The 13565-nt window shown below is 37.9% G+C and overlaps 1 protein-coding gene across 1 annotated transcript; it reads left to right on the forward strand.

The window, feature by feature from the left end:
* The first annotated feature begins 11768 nt into the window (after positions 1 to 11768).
* LOC120629536 (sucrose-6-phosphate hydrolase-like) lies at positions 11769 to 13351 on the forward strand. Its single transcript, XM_039898493.1, has one exon. It carries the CDS (start codon positions 11796 to 11798, stop codon positions 13263 to 13265), a length of 1470 nt encoding a protein of 489 aa, XP_039754427.1. The 5' UTR covers positions 11769 to 11795; the 3' UTR covers positions 13266 to 13351.
* The last annotated feature ends 214 nt before the right edge of the window (positions 13352 to 13565 follow it).

The following is a 13565-nucleotide window of genomic DNA, read 5'->3' on the forward strand; positions in this document are numbered from 1 at the left end:
GCTTTAATTATGTCGGTCCAACGCGCGGGTGATCGACCACGTGACCGTTTGCCTTCCACTTTCCCCTGGACAACAAGTCGTTCCATGGAGTGCTTATTCCTAGTTATGTGTCCAAAGAACTTGAGGATTCGTATCTGCATAAATACTTAAGAATAGGCTTTTTATAATTCTTACAATGCCTATCTAAAGTTTTTTATAACTCGTACTGGAGATTTTCTCCGTTTTATATCATCTGCATACCCTATATGCACGCTACTGGCAGGAAGTGTTCTATTGTGTCCATTAATGTCTATTAAAGTAGGAGGTAGGAGGTAACATGGTTCGATTCCCGGCAGAAGCAATTTGGGAATTTATAATTTCTGAATTTTCTCTTCTGCTCTGGTGGAAGGTTTTGGTCGTGGCTAGTTACCACCCTACCGACAAAAACATGAAATTGAGTGGTGATGTATACAAAATTAATATACCAAGATACTTTAAGAATTGCATGTCGTAGACACTTTTGACGGCCGATTGGCGCAGTGGGCAGCGACCCTGCTTTCTGAGTCCAAGGCCGTGGGTTCGATTCCCACAACTGGAAAATGTTTGTGTGATGAACATGATTGTTTTACAGTGTCTGGGTATTTATCTGTATATTATAAGTATTTATATGTATTATATTCATAAAGATATTCAACAGCTATCTTAGTACCCATAACACAAGCTACGCTTACTTTGGGGCTAGATGGTGATGTGTGTATTGTCGTAGTATATTTATTTATTTATTTATTTTGAGTCCTGGAGTGGGCCAATAATTGTTAGTTTATGAGTTTGTCAATCTGGATACTGATGACCGCTTGAGCTGTCTCTAAGACCAAGATCATTAAGTCAAGCCATCAGGTTTAAGTTATTATAAAAAACATACGCTGATAATAATAAGCGCTGAAGAGAGCTATGTTGGAGAATCGTACCGTAGAAGAACCAGAAGCGAAATTGCTAAGCGAATTTAGTGTTCCGGTGCGATGTCGCGTGTAAACCTATTAGGTGTATAACTACCATACTCCTTAACAGGTTAGCCCACTACAATAGTAGACTGCATCATCACTTACCAACAGGTGGGATTCAAGGGCTAAATATAAATAAATAAATATACTACGACAATACACACATCGCCACCTAGCCCTAAAGCAAGCGTAGCTTGTGTTATGGGTACTAAGATGACTGATGAATATTTTTATGAATATAATACACAGAATTACTTATAATATACAGATAAACACCCAGCCACTGAAAAACATTCATATTCATCACACAAATAAAATAAATTATTTTTCCAGTTGTGGGAATCAAACCCACGGCCACGACTCAGAAAGCAGGTTCGCTGCCCACTGCGCCAGTCGGCCGTCATTAGTTTACGTTTCATATAAACTTTGAATTTATTAAGAGATATGTCTTGACGGCCGATTGGCGCAGTGGGCAGCGACCCTGCTTTCTGAGTTGAATACTATAGGTTCGATTCCCACAACTGGAAAAATATTTTATTTGTGTCAAATGTTTTTCAGTGTCAGGGTGTGTATCTGTAATAAGTATTTATGTATATTATTTATTAACATATTAATCAGTCATATTAGTACCCATAACATCAGCTAAGCTTAATTTGGGTCTGCCGGGGATCGAACCCAGGGCCTCCCACTTAAAACCACAGTTCTCACCACTGTGCCAGAGAGGTTGTCAAAATCTTATGTCCCGCCTCGGAGTTTCTACGAGTTTAACTCAAAGTTTCTTTTGAATTCATTCAGTAGTATCAGCGTGATGCGCGACCATGTTACAGACAGACAGCCAGACAAATGAAAAAAAATACAGTTTCGAGTTCAGTATCTCTTATAGTGCCCTCAAAAGAAATCATGAAATTACATAATTCGACCCTTAACAGTTTTATTATAAGCATAGTTTGACTTCATTTCATTCGTAAACTAACTTCATTGTTCATTGTATAACATTACCTACCCCAAAATAGAAATCTGATCTGAATCAACACTGCGTTTTGAGGCACGGTGGGAATTCAAGGTAGTAGTGAATATGGGTGCTAGGTTTATCTCATGCAGCATAGCTTAAGGCCACTCCACACCGTACGCTGCGACGCATCGTGAACGCGACGTTTCTAATGCATTCGCGCATTGCACATGGCCTTTGCGGTGCCGCAACGATACTACGGGGTCGCAGCGTTACCACGAAAGAACACAAAAAACGCTTCGCGTGCCTTACAGAAAAAAATAGCGACTTTTTTTGGTATATTTATACCAAAAAACATACAATACATCGATAAAATAGCATGTATCGTAAACTTATCGAATGCCATATATCTCCAGTGACAAACAACCACAATTTTAAAGTACAAATTTGTTTTGCAAAACTTTACCGATGTATTGGTATTTTTCTTCTATATATAATAATAATAAAAATCATTTATTCACACGATTATTAAATAGTGACAGAAATCATAGCTTAGTACTATGTATGGTTGAATCACTGGTACCTAAACTGAGTAAAAACTCGTACTATAGATATCAGTGCTCTCCCTATATAATTATTTTTGTTACAAAAACATCAATTTGATATAAATCGCATTCGATACTATTAATATTAAGAATCCCCTTTCTTAGTACGCTGTCGTTGGAACTTCTCGTTCAACGCACGGCGACCCCTAGGTCTCGTCTCGATAATTACAAATCCGGAGTATATATTAGCAGCGGCCGCACTAGCGACGGCTATCATGAATGTGGCATACCATGAACTTTTCTACATAGATCGGAGCACCGCGCCGCACCGCTGCCGCAACGCCCCGTGTGGACCGGCCCTAAGTAGATACTCTGCTCGCATCTGGCTTGCATTAGGTGTATACAGTATTTACATAGTGATCTTGTTTGAGAGACAGATGTTTTATAACAAAACAGAGTCGAGCTTTGTGCACAGAATTTAGATTCTGTTGCAAAATTTGGCGAATAGGTACTCGTAACTGAGTTTGAAGTTTTGACATACTTTTGTATGTTCCAGGAGCGATGCTTTAATGCGTCAGCAATTTTAGTAACAAAACATCGACTTATGTTGACTTAACAATTTGCTGTATAGTTTTAGATATATTTCGAAATATGTTTTGTTTAAAATGTTAAATGAAACTATTTGTTTCTTAAATGGAAATGTTTAATAATATTTCCGACTTTATATAAAACAAGGTTAAAAAAACGTAATTTTTTTTTCGACTAAATAATATTGATTGCTTTTTTTTCTTATTATTTTTCTAAGTTGTTTATTCATTCATTCATTCAAAGCGTTGATGGGTACAGTGCATGAATCTAACTCGCACGTTGCAGTTTTTTTTTTATTCGTCTCGTTCTAACTCCATTATTTCGACGGCCATGGCTGTGGGTTCGTTTCCCACAACTGGAACATGTTTGTGTTATGAACATGAATGTTTTTCAGTGTCTGGGTGTTTATTTATTTATTTTATTTAAACATCTTTATTGCGTAATAAGGGAGAAATTACAAATATAGTTAAACAAAAAATTAAAAGCAAAAGGCGACCTTATCACTAAAAGTGATCTCTGCCAGGTAACCTTACCGATAGTACACAACAAAACATGAGAGACGGGAAATCGCAATTAAAATAAACAATACATAAATTTACACACTTAAGTACATACTACTAATAACTAATATAATAAATTATTAAAAGAGATAAATATTAAATACCATACATACCATACCATACATACAGTGGCGTGCATAGAGGGTATGCACTGGGTATGCAGAAGATACAAAATGAAGGAAATCCCCAGTACGAGTTATAAATACTTAAAGGTAGGCTTTTTATAACTCTTACTCTTACTGTCCTTAAGTTTTGTATAACTCGTACTGGAGATTTTCTTCATTTTATATCATCTGCATATCCTGTGCATACCCTCTATGCACGCCACTACATACATAGTACTAAGCTATGATTTCTGTCAGTATTTAATAATCGTGTGAATAAATGATTTATATTATTCATAAAAATATTCATCAGTCATCTTAGTACCCAAAACACAAGCTACGCTTACTTTGGGGCTAGAGCCTAGATGGTGATGGGTGTTTGGTATTGTCGTAGTATTTATTATTATTTGTTTTTTTATTTAGTATTTTTTACACGTGTTACATAATATAAGAACATCGTCGTCGTGCCACTCGCGGAATGTTGAGGAATGCTTGAATTTTTAACATGCCCTAAGCGAACGAGGCTGCTATAAGAACAGTTAACAAGTTTTCCCATTCCCAGCGGACGCGTACTCATGATGGCGTTAAGTTAAACTTCCACTGACATTTAGCACTAGCTATTGGTCCTTAATGCTGAAATAATCTTTAATTGTTTAACTTATAGATTAGACTATCTATGGATGTCAGCTTGAAGCGGTGATAGCCTAGTGGGTAAGGCTTCGGCTTTCTTTTCGTGGAGACCGAGTTCGAGCCCCGACACGAAACACTAACTTTTCGGTGTTATGTGAGTTTTTAATTTAAGAAATTTAAATATCATTTGTGATAGACAGGAGTCCATGTAGATCTGAGGTCTATTTAATAATATATCTGGCAAATATGAATTTATAGTTTTCAAAAGTTGAATTATTTACCCACTTTATAAATTCTCTGTAACATTCGACCATCCTGATAAAAGTTTACGACTCCGCAAACTAAAGCTGTGAATCTACCACCGATTCGGAATGCTGATTGTACTTAGAAGAACCGGCAAAAAATCAAAACTTGCTCTTTTTACATATAACAAACAGACATATTTTAGCAGATAAGTGGCATGGCAAATATGGTGCAGCTAATATGACACGGCTCGCAACTACGCGGTCACACAGACGTTATCGTAGATGGTCACATAGACTTTCTCGTAAATAGGTCACACAGACACATTGCTGACACCGTATGATTCCAGCACAATCACCACTTTTGCCTAAAGCTTCAGTCTGAAAAACAATAGTCACTAAGAACAATCGTCATTTCAGCTGACAATCGAATCGAACACGGTCTCCACGTGGGCTAGACTTTTGTATCCAGTGGCGTGCACTTCATACATTCGCAAAAGCACTGCATACCCTTATTTTTTTAATATAACTCGTATTGGAGGGGAATTTTACCATTTTATGCCAAGCATCTGATTTATGCATACCCTGGTCAAAACCCAGTGCACGCCACTGTTTGTATCGTACCACTTCTGACTGATAAACGACTAAGACACCGGGATGTATCTTTGCATCGTTCGAGTCCATGTAGGACCGAGGTCTATTTAATAAAATATCTGGCAAAATATATGAATTTATTTTTTTATTTTATTTTTATTTATACACTTTATTTGTACACCACAAATAGTAAAAAAAAAACAATGGACACAACAAAAATAAACTTAAAAGTAGGATACGAAGGGCGGCCTTATCGCTTAGTAGCGATCTCTTCCAGGCAACCTTAGGATTAGGAAAACCAAGGGAAACCGATTGGTGGGGTGTATTATTATTATATATAAACTTACGAACAATTACACACTAATACGTATCAAGATTACACACATAAAATACTCATAATAATAAATATAAAAAATAATAAACTAATATATACTAAAACATACTTAAATATTAGAATTTATAGTTATCAAAAGTTTAATTATTTACCGTCTTTATAAATTCACTGTAACACTTGTTTTAAACGGTGAAGGCAAACATCGTGAAACCTGCATGCCTGAGAGTTCTTCATAACGTTCTAAAGGTCGTGTGAAGTCTACCAATCCGCATTTGGCGAGCGTGGTAGATTACGACCTAAATCCTTCTCATTCTGCGAGGAGTTCCGTGCCCTTTGGGGGGCGGTAATGGATTGACGATGATGATGATGGAAGTCAGCTTTAGTATGTAGTATCATTAATTATATTAACTAACATATATATTAAGTTTATTGTCAATTACCTACATACCCTGTTTCACTGCCCACGATTTGAAGAAGAAAGGGAGAATGTGAAGTAGGAAATAGGAAGTGAAATAAAGACAGAAAACCTAACCTCCATAATGCTAGAGGCATCAGAGAAATGGGAATCTATAAAAAAATACATGGAAGAGATAATAAAAGTAAAGGAAAGGGACGAAAGAGAAGGAAGGTAGGACAACGACGTTAGTGGTAGGCCAAATGGCAGGTACACTAACGTTTAGAAGGCAGGAGGGGTTTTTTAGTCGGTAGGAGTCCGGCACTATCCATATGGATTTTCCCCTCCTAATATAAAAAAAAAAAAAAAGTTTATTGTCAATTACTAACACATTGATGGACCTTCGTTATAAATGCAATACAATACAATTGTTAGCAGCCTGACGTACAGAAAGGTATGGAAAGTTCGAGTAGGCTGCGATGCACAAAAGTTCGATAGGTATCTTAGTTTACAATACCCTCGCAATAGGTACTTACCTGTTTATTCAAAGGCTAAGTTCTAACTACCTGTACTAAAATTTTATTCGCTCATTGATTTTTTTTTATTTCACTACAAGTTACATGACTGAAATCTCACCTGGTAGTAAGTGATGATGCAGTCTAAGATTTGACAGCCAACATACATAATTTGACAGAAAGTTCTTTGACAGCCAGTTGGCGCAGTGGGCAGCGACCCTACTTCCTGCGTCCAAGGCCGTGGGTTCGAATCCCACAACTGGAGATGTTTGTGTGATGAACATGAATGTTTTTCAGTGTCTGGGTGTTTATCTGTATATTATACGTATTTATGTGTATTATATTCATAAAAATATTCATAAGATATCTATCTTAGTACCCATAACACAAGCTACGCTTACTTTGGGGCTAGATGGTGATGTGTGTATTGTCGTAGTATATTTATTTATTTATTTAAGATGGTAGCGGGCTAACCTGTTAGGGGGTATGTTAGTCATACCCCTAATCGGTTTCTGCGCGACATCGCACCGGAACGCTAAATAGCTTAGTGGCACGTCTTCAAGCCTTCCACCAGACCAGACCAAAGAGAATTCAAAAATTCCCAAATTGCCCCAGCTGGGAACCCTGGACCGAACCCTGGACCTCCTTCTTAAATTCACAAAGCTCACCGTTGCGTGCCAATAGCCTATACAGTCCACTAAACGTGTCCTAACATGAGGATTCGCCCATTATTTGGCTAAACGGGTTGGTAATCGCAGAAGATTGTAGTAGTAGCACGGAGGAGTCCTTTGTCGTTAAAAGGGGGGTTTTCAAAGCTCTGTAAGTATCTTTGAAGAGGTGGCATACTTATACTTCCAAAAAATACATCACCTTAAATCAAACGAGAAGCAATGAGCTTATAAATACAGTAACATTAAATCAATGCAAGAAAGTATTTTTGTAGCATAAATTAAATCCAATAAAACCTATAGGTATACCTTCAATACCTGTCCTTCATTTTTAAAAGCCCCCAATGATTTAATTAATTAAATAAAAGTATGATTTAATCCAAAAACAAAGTGTTAAATTTCAAATAGCCAACACACGTGTGTGGACGGCAGTTCTCGAAGCGATGGATCTCTGCGTTCTGCGTAAAATGGATCGCAGGCTGAGTGTGAATGGGGACCTTTGAATAAACTACTTTCGAGAGTTTACTGCTGAGCAACGTAGGGTCACAACTACAATTAATAATCTCTAACCGCTGTCCGTGACACTTATACGGCGGCGTAATGACTCAAAAAGCATTAGGCGTGGATTGATGTAAGGCTGCGGTCCTACCCTATGGGCCTTTGGAGTATTACGTGCCATTCGGATGAGGTTTGTTAATGTTACTCGCAGACTACCACCATAGTCGCATGCGTCTGCGTATTTGGTGTGCCCAATAGGATCTGCATCCGGCACGGTGATTACGTATCTCGCGACAGGCTTGCAACAGGCGTAAATCTTGCAATCACTGCTGTCAATCGTCACTTTTCCATATAATAAATAAACCAAAGTGCCGTTTGACAGCAGTGATTGCAAGACTTACGCTAGTCGCAAGCCTGTCGCGAGATACGTAATCACCCTGCCGGTTTCGAGACTTTAAATTACGATTCTTCGAAGAAACCGATTAACAGTTTAATGCGTTTTTTCAATAAATAAATTACGATAATATCGCGATCTAGCCCCAAAGTAAGCGTAGCTTGTGTTATGGGTACTAAGATAACTTATGAATTTTCATAGATAAATACTTATAAAGAGATAAACGCCCAGATACTGAAAAACGTTCATGTCCATCACACGAACATTTTCCAGTTGTGGGAAACGAACCCACTCGATTTCGAAAACACCCGTCTCGGACTCGGAGAGCAGGTTCACTGCTCACTGCGCCAAACGGCCGTTTAGAAGTGACATACCCACCTGGACGGACCAACCAAAAATAAGAAATCATAAATTGCAAAATGCCCCTGCCGAGGATAGAATAGAATAGAAATAAACTTTATTGCAACAAAGAAGGAAAAACACAGAAAACAGTAGTAATACTTAATGCTTGGGTGCAAAGGAGGCCTTATCGCTAATATATTTCATAAAAGTCATATTATTATCACGAGAAAGTATCAAGAGCTATAAATCTATATTATGATACTAATATTATAAAAAGGAAAGATTGTTTTGTTTGTTTGTGGCCCCGAAACTCCTGGATCGTCTTTACTAATTTTTTACTTGTACAAGCTTAACTATTACGAATAAACATATTCAAGAGCTCTAGCCACTCGCTAAATAACGTGGCGGCACTTTCTAAGCTGCAGATAATGAAAATATAAAAATAATAGTACAGCTTTGTGTGGAACACCGGTTTGGATATTATTGAGCTGTTTTAAGAGCACTGAAAACATTATAAGTAGTTTTATGTGAAGAGCTGATGCCACCAAGCGCTGAAGGATACGGCGGCGCTACATTTTACGACTTTAAGAATTTTCTAGGGCTTTTACATTAGAATAACATACTTTTCACGTACCTACTTGATTGACTTTATATTTTATGAGCTTACTAGAGGTTCGACAATTAATAAGTAATTTTTCAAACTCTCATCTACTTTTCTTACGCAATATACCCCGACCCACGGCTCTGCATCACGCTGCATGCATGTTTGTGGTATTACGTCGCTTCTGCACGGTTAGCACGGGCATTAGTCATAAAAATAATAAAAAACGTATCTAAATACTAATTGGACCTTGCTCACGAGATGGAGTGTTTCGATAGTCGTTTCAGTCAATGGTCTTCTTGCGAAAAGCTTCGACCAACATCTCTTATTATTTTTCGGCAAATTTTTAATTTAAGTCTCATAATATTGACAATATATTAAATCATTTATTTCTCTCCGTATTCATTCAATCGAATCAATTGAAGATCATTATCTACACCCATGTACACCCAACAATAGAATATCATCATAGTAAATAAAAGCTATATTTGACAGTTTGACAGTTCAAAAATAGGAGTTCTCCGATCGTCACCAAACTATACAGGATTATTCGCCAGGTCAATCCGGAGATTGCCTGAAAGTTTCATTGAAATCGGTCCAGCCGGTTTCGGAGCCTATACGGAACATACCCACACACTTTCTCTAATATATATATAGATTTTTATCATTCATTTATATTACTCATTTTAAAAATTTAACGCATGTTTTAATTTCTGACGGTCGACTGGCGCAGTGGGCAGCGACCCTGCTTTCTAAGTTCCACTACTGGAAAATGTTTGTGTGATGAGCATGAATGTTTTACAGTGTCTGGATGTTTATATGTATAATCTAAGTATTTATGTATACCTATTATTCATAAAAATATTCATCGGTTATCTTAGTACCCATAACACAAGCTACGCTTACTTTGGCGCTAGATGGCGATGTGTGTATTGTCGTAATATATTTAAAAAAAAAATGACGAAGACAATTATTAGTTATGAATTGATACTAAATATAGTGACACAACAGCAAAGAGCAGCTAACTATATCTTTATCGCTCGGGTATACTCGGCGGTTCCGAGTTCTCCCGATCGAGCGTTTCATCAGTGTGACGGTTCAGCCTAACTTACTAGCTACGAAAAAATCTATGCGCTGTGCGCCAAAAGAAGTTCTCACTTTGAAAAAAAAGGTAAGGAACAGAACAGGAGTTTTCAAACAATAATTTCGGTTTCCTAATGCCAGCTTCGTTGCCGATTAAACAAAATACCTACTAAAGCGTATTACAATAAGCAAGTTACAATAGGCGAGGCCTATTCAATAAGCTAAGGTAGCCCGAGGGCACGTAGCGGCCCCTTCACGCACAGGCGGCCTTTCAGCTGCCACGAACAAGTCTCGATCACGTGCGGTTCCAATAAACTAAGAAAGTTTACTTACACGTACAGTGAAGCTGTAGCGTTGATAACTCAGTGGTTGGGACTTCGCCTTAACTTTCGAGGGCCGAGTTCGAATCCCAGCGCGCACCTAGAACTATATAATAATAAAATTTATTTCATTAACAACTTAATTATTACGCTGAGATCTCCTTTTAAGCATATAATATACTTGTACCAGGAGGTCTCGCTATTCTATAACAAAATGTGTACATACATTGAGCTAATTTTTCTAATTCAGCTGTATATTATTCAATATATATATTTTTTTCTTTGAACTTTTCTAAGTTATGTGCGATTTATGCAATTAAATTACCAAATTGCTTCAACGGTGAAGGAAAACATCGTGAGGAAACCTGCACGACTGAGAGTTCTCTATAATGTTCTCAAAGGCGTGAGGAGTCCGCAAATCCGGATTAGGCCAGTGGTGGACTACGGCCTTAACCCCTTCTAATAGTGGGAGGCGACCCGTGCCCTGTAGTGGGCCGGTATGGGTTCATATGATGATTATGATAGCAATATATTCGCTAAAATAAATAAAGAACGCTACCTAACGAAAACATCGCCTAATGAGTGATATGGTTTTCAATAAAATGTACATAATGTGTAAAAGTCTTCGAGAGCTACTACCGACACACTGAATAATAGTTTGGCAGACTATGTTTAAGTGGTATGCGTGTACAAATTTACAAGTAAATAAATAACTAAAAAAAAAAGAATAATTACGTTTACTTTAAGGGTAGCCTATACCTCTATTTATATCGAGCCCCGTTCATGTCGTTCCAGTTTTATCGACACGGAAGAGAAATATAGCGCTACTCAATTCAATTTCTTATCTGAAGGTTTCAGTTAGTAATTACTAACGAAAACGGATTATTTTAAAGAAGTTTATCTATTTAATTTTTATACAAGATTCTGATTGAAATACATTTTTTTTTATGATACATTGATATATACTTACCTATTACGGTATTTTACAATGATTGTCAACTTCAGTCTGTCAATTCCTACTGCCCTCCTCTCTCATAGAAGAAATCAGAGCTTCGACTGTCCACGCAGCTTAAATGCCAGAACAACCCGCACCGACGTGTTTTCCGAGGCGAATGAATAACCGAATGAATGAATATACTTTTACCAACCATGGGAGTATAGTAAAAGAGGTGTATAGTAAAAATTAAATGGGAATCAAACTAAGGATCATGTGATGAAAAATACAAAGTAAAAAAATAGTAGAATGTGCTTCGAACCATTCGTTGTGTTCAAAAGTGAAGTGCGTATGTAGATAAGCGAAATATTGTAATAATTGTAATTAAATGTCAAGGGGCGACTCAATAATCTCAAGATATTAAACATAACACTCCAAAAATTATCGGTATCTTTAAGTTTATTTATACGGAAACAGTATAAATATTGAGGAAATCTGTAGCATATCTACCAAATTCAAAATGTCTGTGATACATGCTGGTTTGATCCTACTGAGCGTCGTAACCATAGCGTACGCGTCAAGCGTGAGCAACTACGAAAATGCCAAGGCTCAGTTAGAAGAATACATCCAGAATAAGAAGAAGGAAATCAATCCTCGATTCAGGCCACTGTATCACGTCGCTCCACCGGTCGGATGGATGAACGATCCAAACGGATTTTCCTACCACAAAGGAGAGTTCCATCTTTTCTACCAGTTCTATCCCTATGACAGCGTATGGGGCCCGATGCATTGGGGACATGTCACAAGTCCTGATCTGGTAAACTGGAAGCAACAACCAACAGCGCTTCTGCCTGAAAAAGAGCAATGCTTTTCGGGAAGTGCTGTTACTCAAGGTGACCAAATGACGCTCATGTACACCGGCCATGCGGCGATTGACGTTGAGCCTTATTTCAACGAAAGTCAGTACCTTGCCTTCAGCGACGACGGTGTCAACTTCTACAAGTACGAAGGGAATCCAGTTCTACCCATATCACCCAATGGATCCCCAGATTTCCGTGACCCGAAAGTTTGGAAACGAGGAGATGACTATTACGTTATCATTGGCAGCAAAACTCTAAACGACCGAGGTAGGGTGCTTTTGTACAAATCAAGGGATATGAAGAGTTGGGAGTTTCTATCAGTAATTGGAGAGTCTAATGGAGAGTTAGGTTACATGTGGGAGTGTCCCGACTTTTTTGAACTAGACGGAAAGTTTGTCCTGCTCATATCTCCCCAAGGAATGTCAGAGAAAGGCGATCGGTACAAAAACACCAATCAAAACGGATACATCATTGGCAGTTTTAATTATGATACTAATGAATTCGTTCAGGAGGTTGGGTTCCAAGAGATTGACTTTGGTCATGACTTCTACGCTGCAACAACGACCGAAGCAAATGGAAAGAGGTATCTGAGCGCATGGTTTAGTATGTGGGGTGTACCTCATAACGAAGATGTTGATGGCTGGGCTGGAATGTTGACAATACCCAGGGAGTTGAGAATAGTCGGCAATCGAATTACAATGAACCCTGTAGAAGACATCGTCAGCATAAGAGATGGAGTTGCGGTAGATGGCGATGTTTGGTCAAACCAAGTGCTAGAGTTCAACAAAGCCGTGGAATTGATTATTAATAGTGATCTTAACCAAAAGGTCGATCTGTTGCTAGAAGGTCGGGAAGGTGGCGGTAGTGCTTGGCTGCGCTGGGACCCGGAGGTTCGCAAAGTTGTAGTAGACAGAGGATGGGGCGATGTGAGGCAAGTAGAATGGTCTCCTATTGGTTCAAAAACTTGGCGAGTCTTCCTAGATTCTAGCAGCTTGGAGCTTTTCTGCGGAGAAGGAGAAGTGGTGCTGAGCAGCCGTGTCTTCCCACTTGGTGGATGGAAACTGACTAATCAAAGCCCTCAAACGATTAATGTCAAAGCCTACAACTTGAAACGAAGTGCCCCAGAATAATATCTATTTCAAATTATTGCCAAAAGTATTACGACTTTTTTTAAATTTTTTTTTGTCTAATATATATTAATACAAAATTATTAAATAAATGCATATATGTAAATACTTTTATGTTTTACTAACCGACTTCTAAGAATGAGGAGTTTGTGGATATTCGATTGTATGGATATTTTTTTTAATGTTAAACTGATTGTTTCAATGAGATTGTGATTTCTGAATCTTTTTTCTGAGTCAATTGTAAATTCATTATTTGAAAAGACAAATTCTGTCATTGTTTAAAAAGATGTGGTATCATAGTCA

This window comes from Pararge aegeria, chromosome 14 (genome assembly GCF_905163445.1).
Source record: "Pararge aegeria chromosome 14, ilParAegt1.1, whole genome shotgun sequence".
NCBI lineage: Eukaryota > Metazoa > Arthropoda > Insecta > Lepidoptera > Nymphalidae > Pararge > Pararge aegeria.

Coding starts and splice junctions, on each gene's coding strand:
- LOC120629536 (XM_039898493.1), top strand. CDS start 11,796: ATGTCTGTGATACATGCTGGTTTGATCCTACTGAGCGTCGTAACCATA.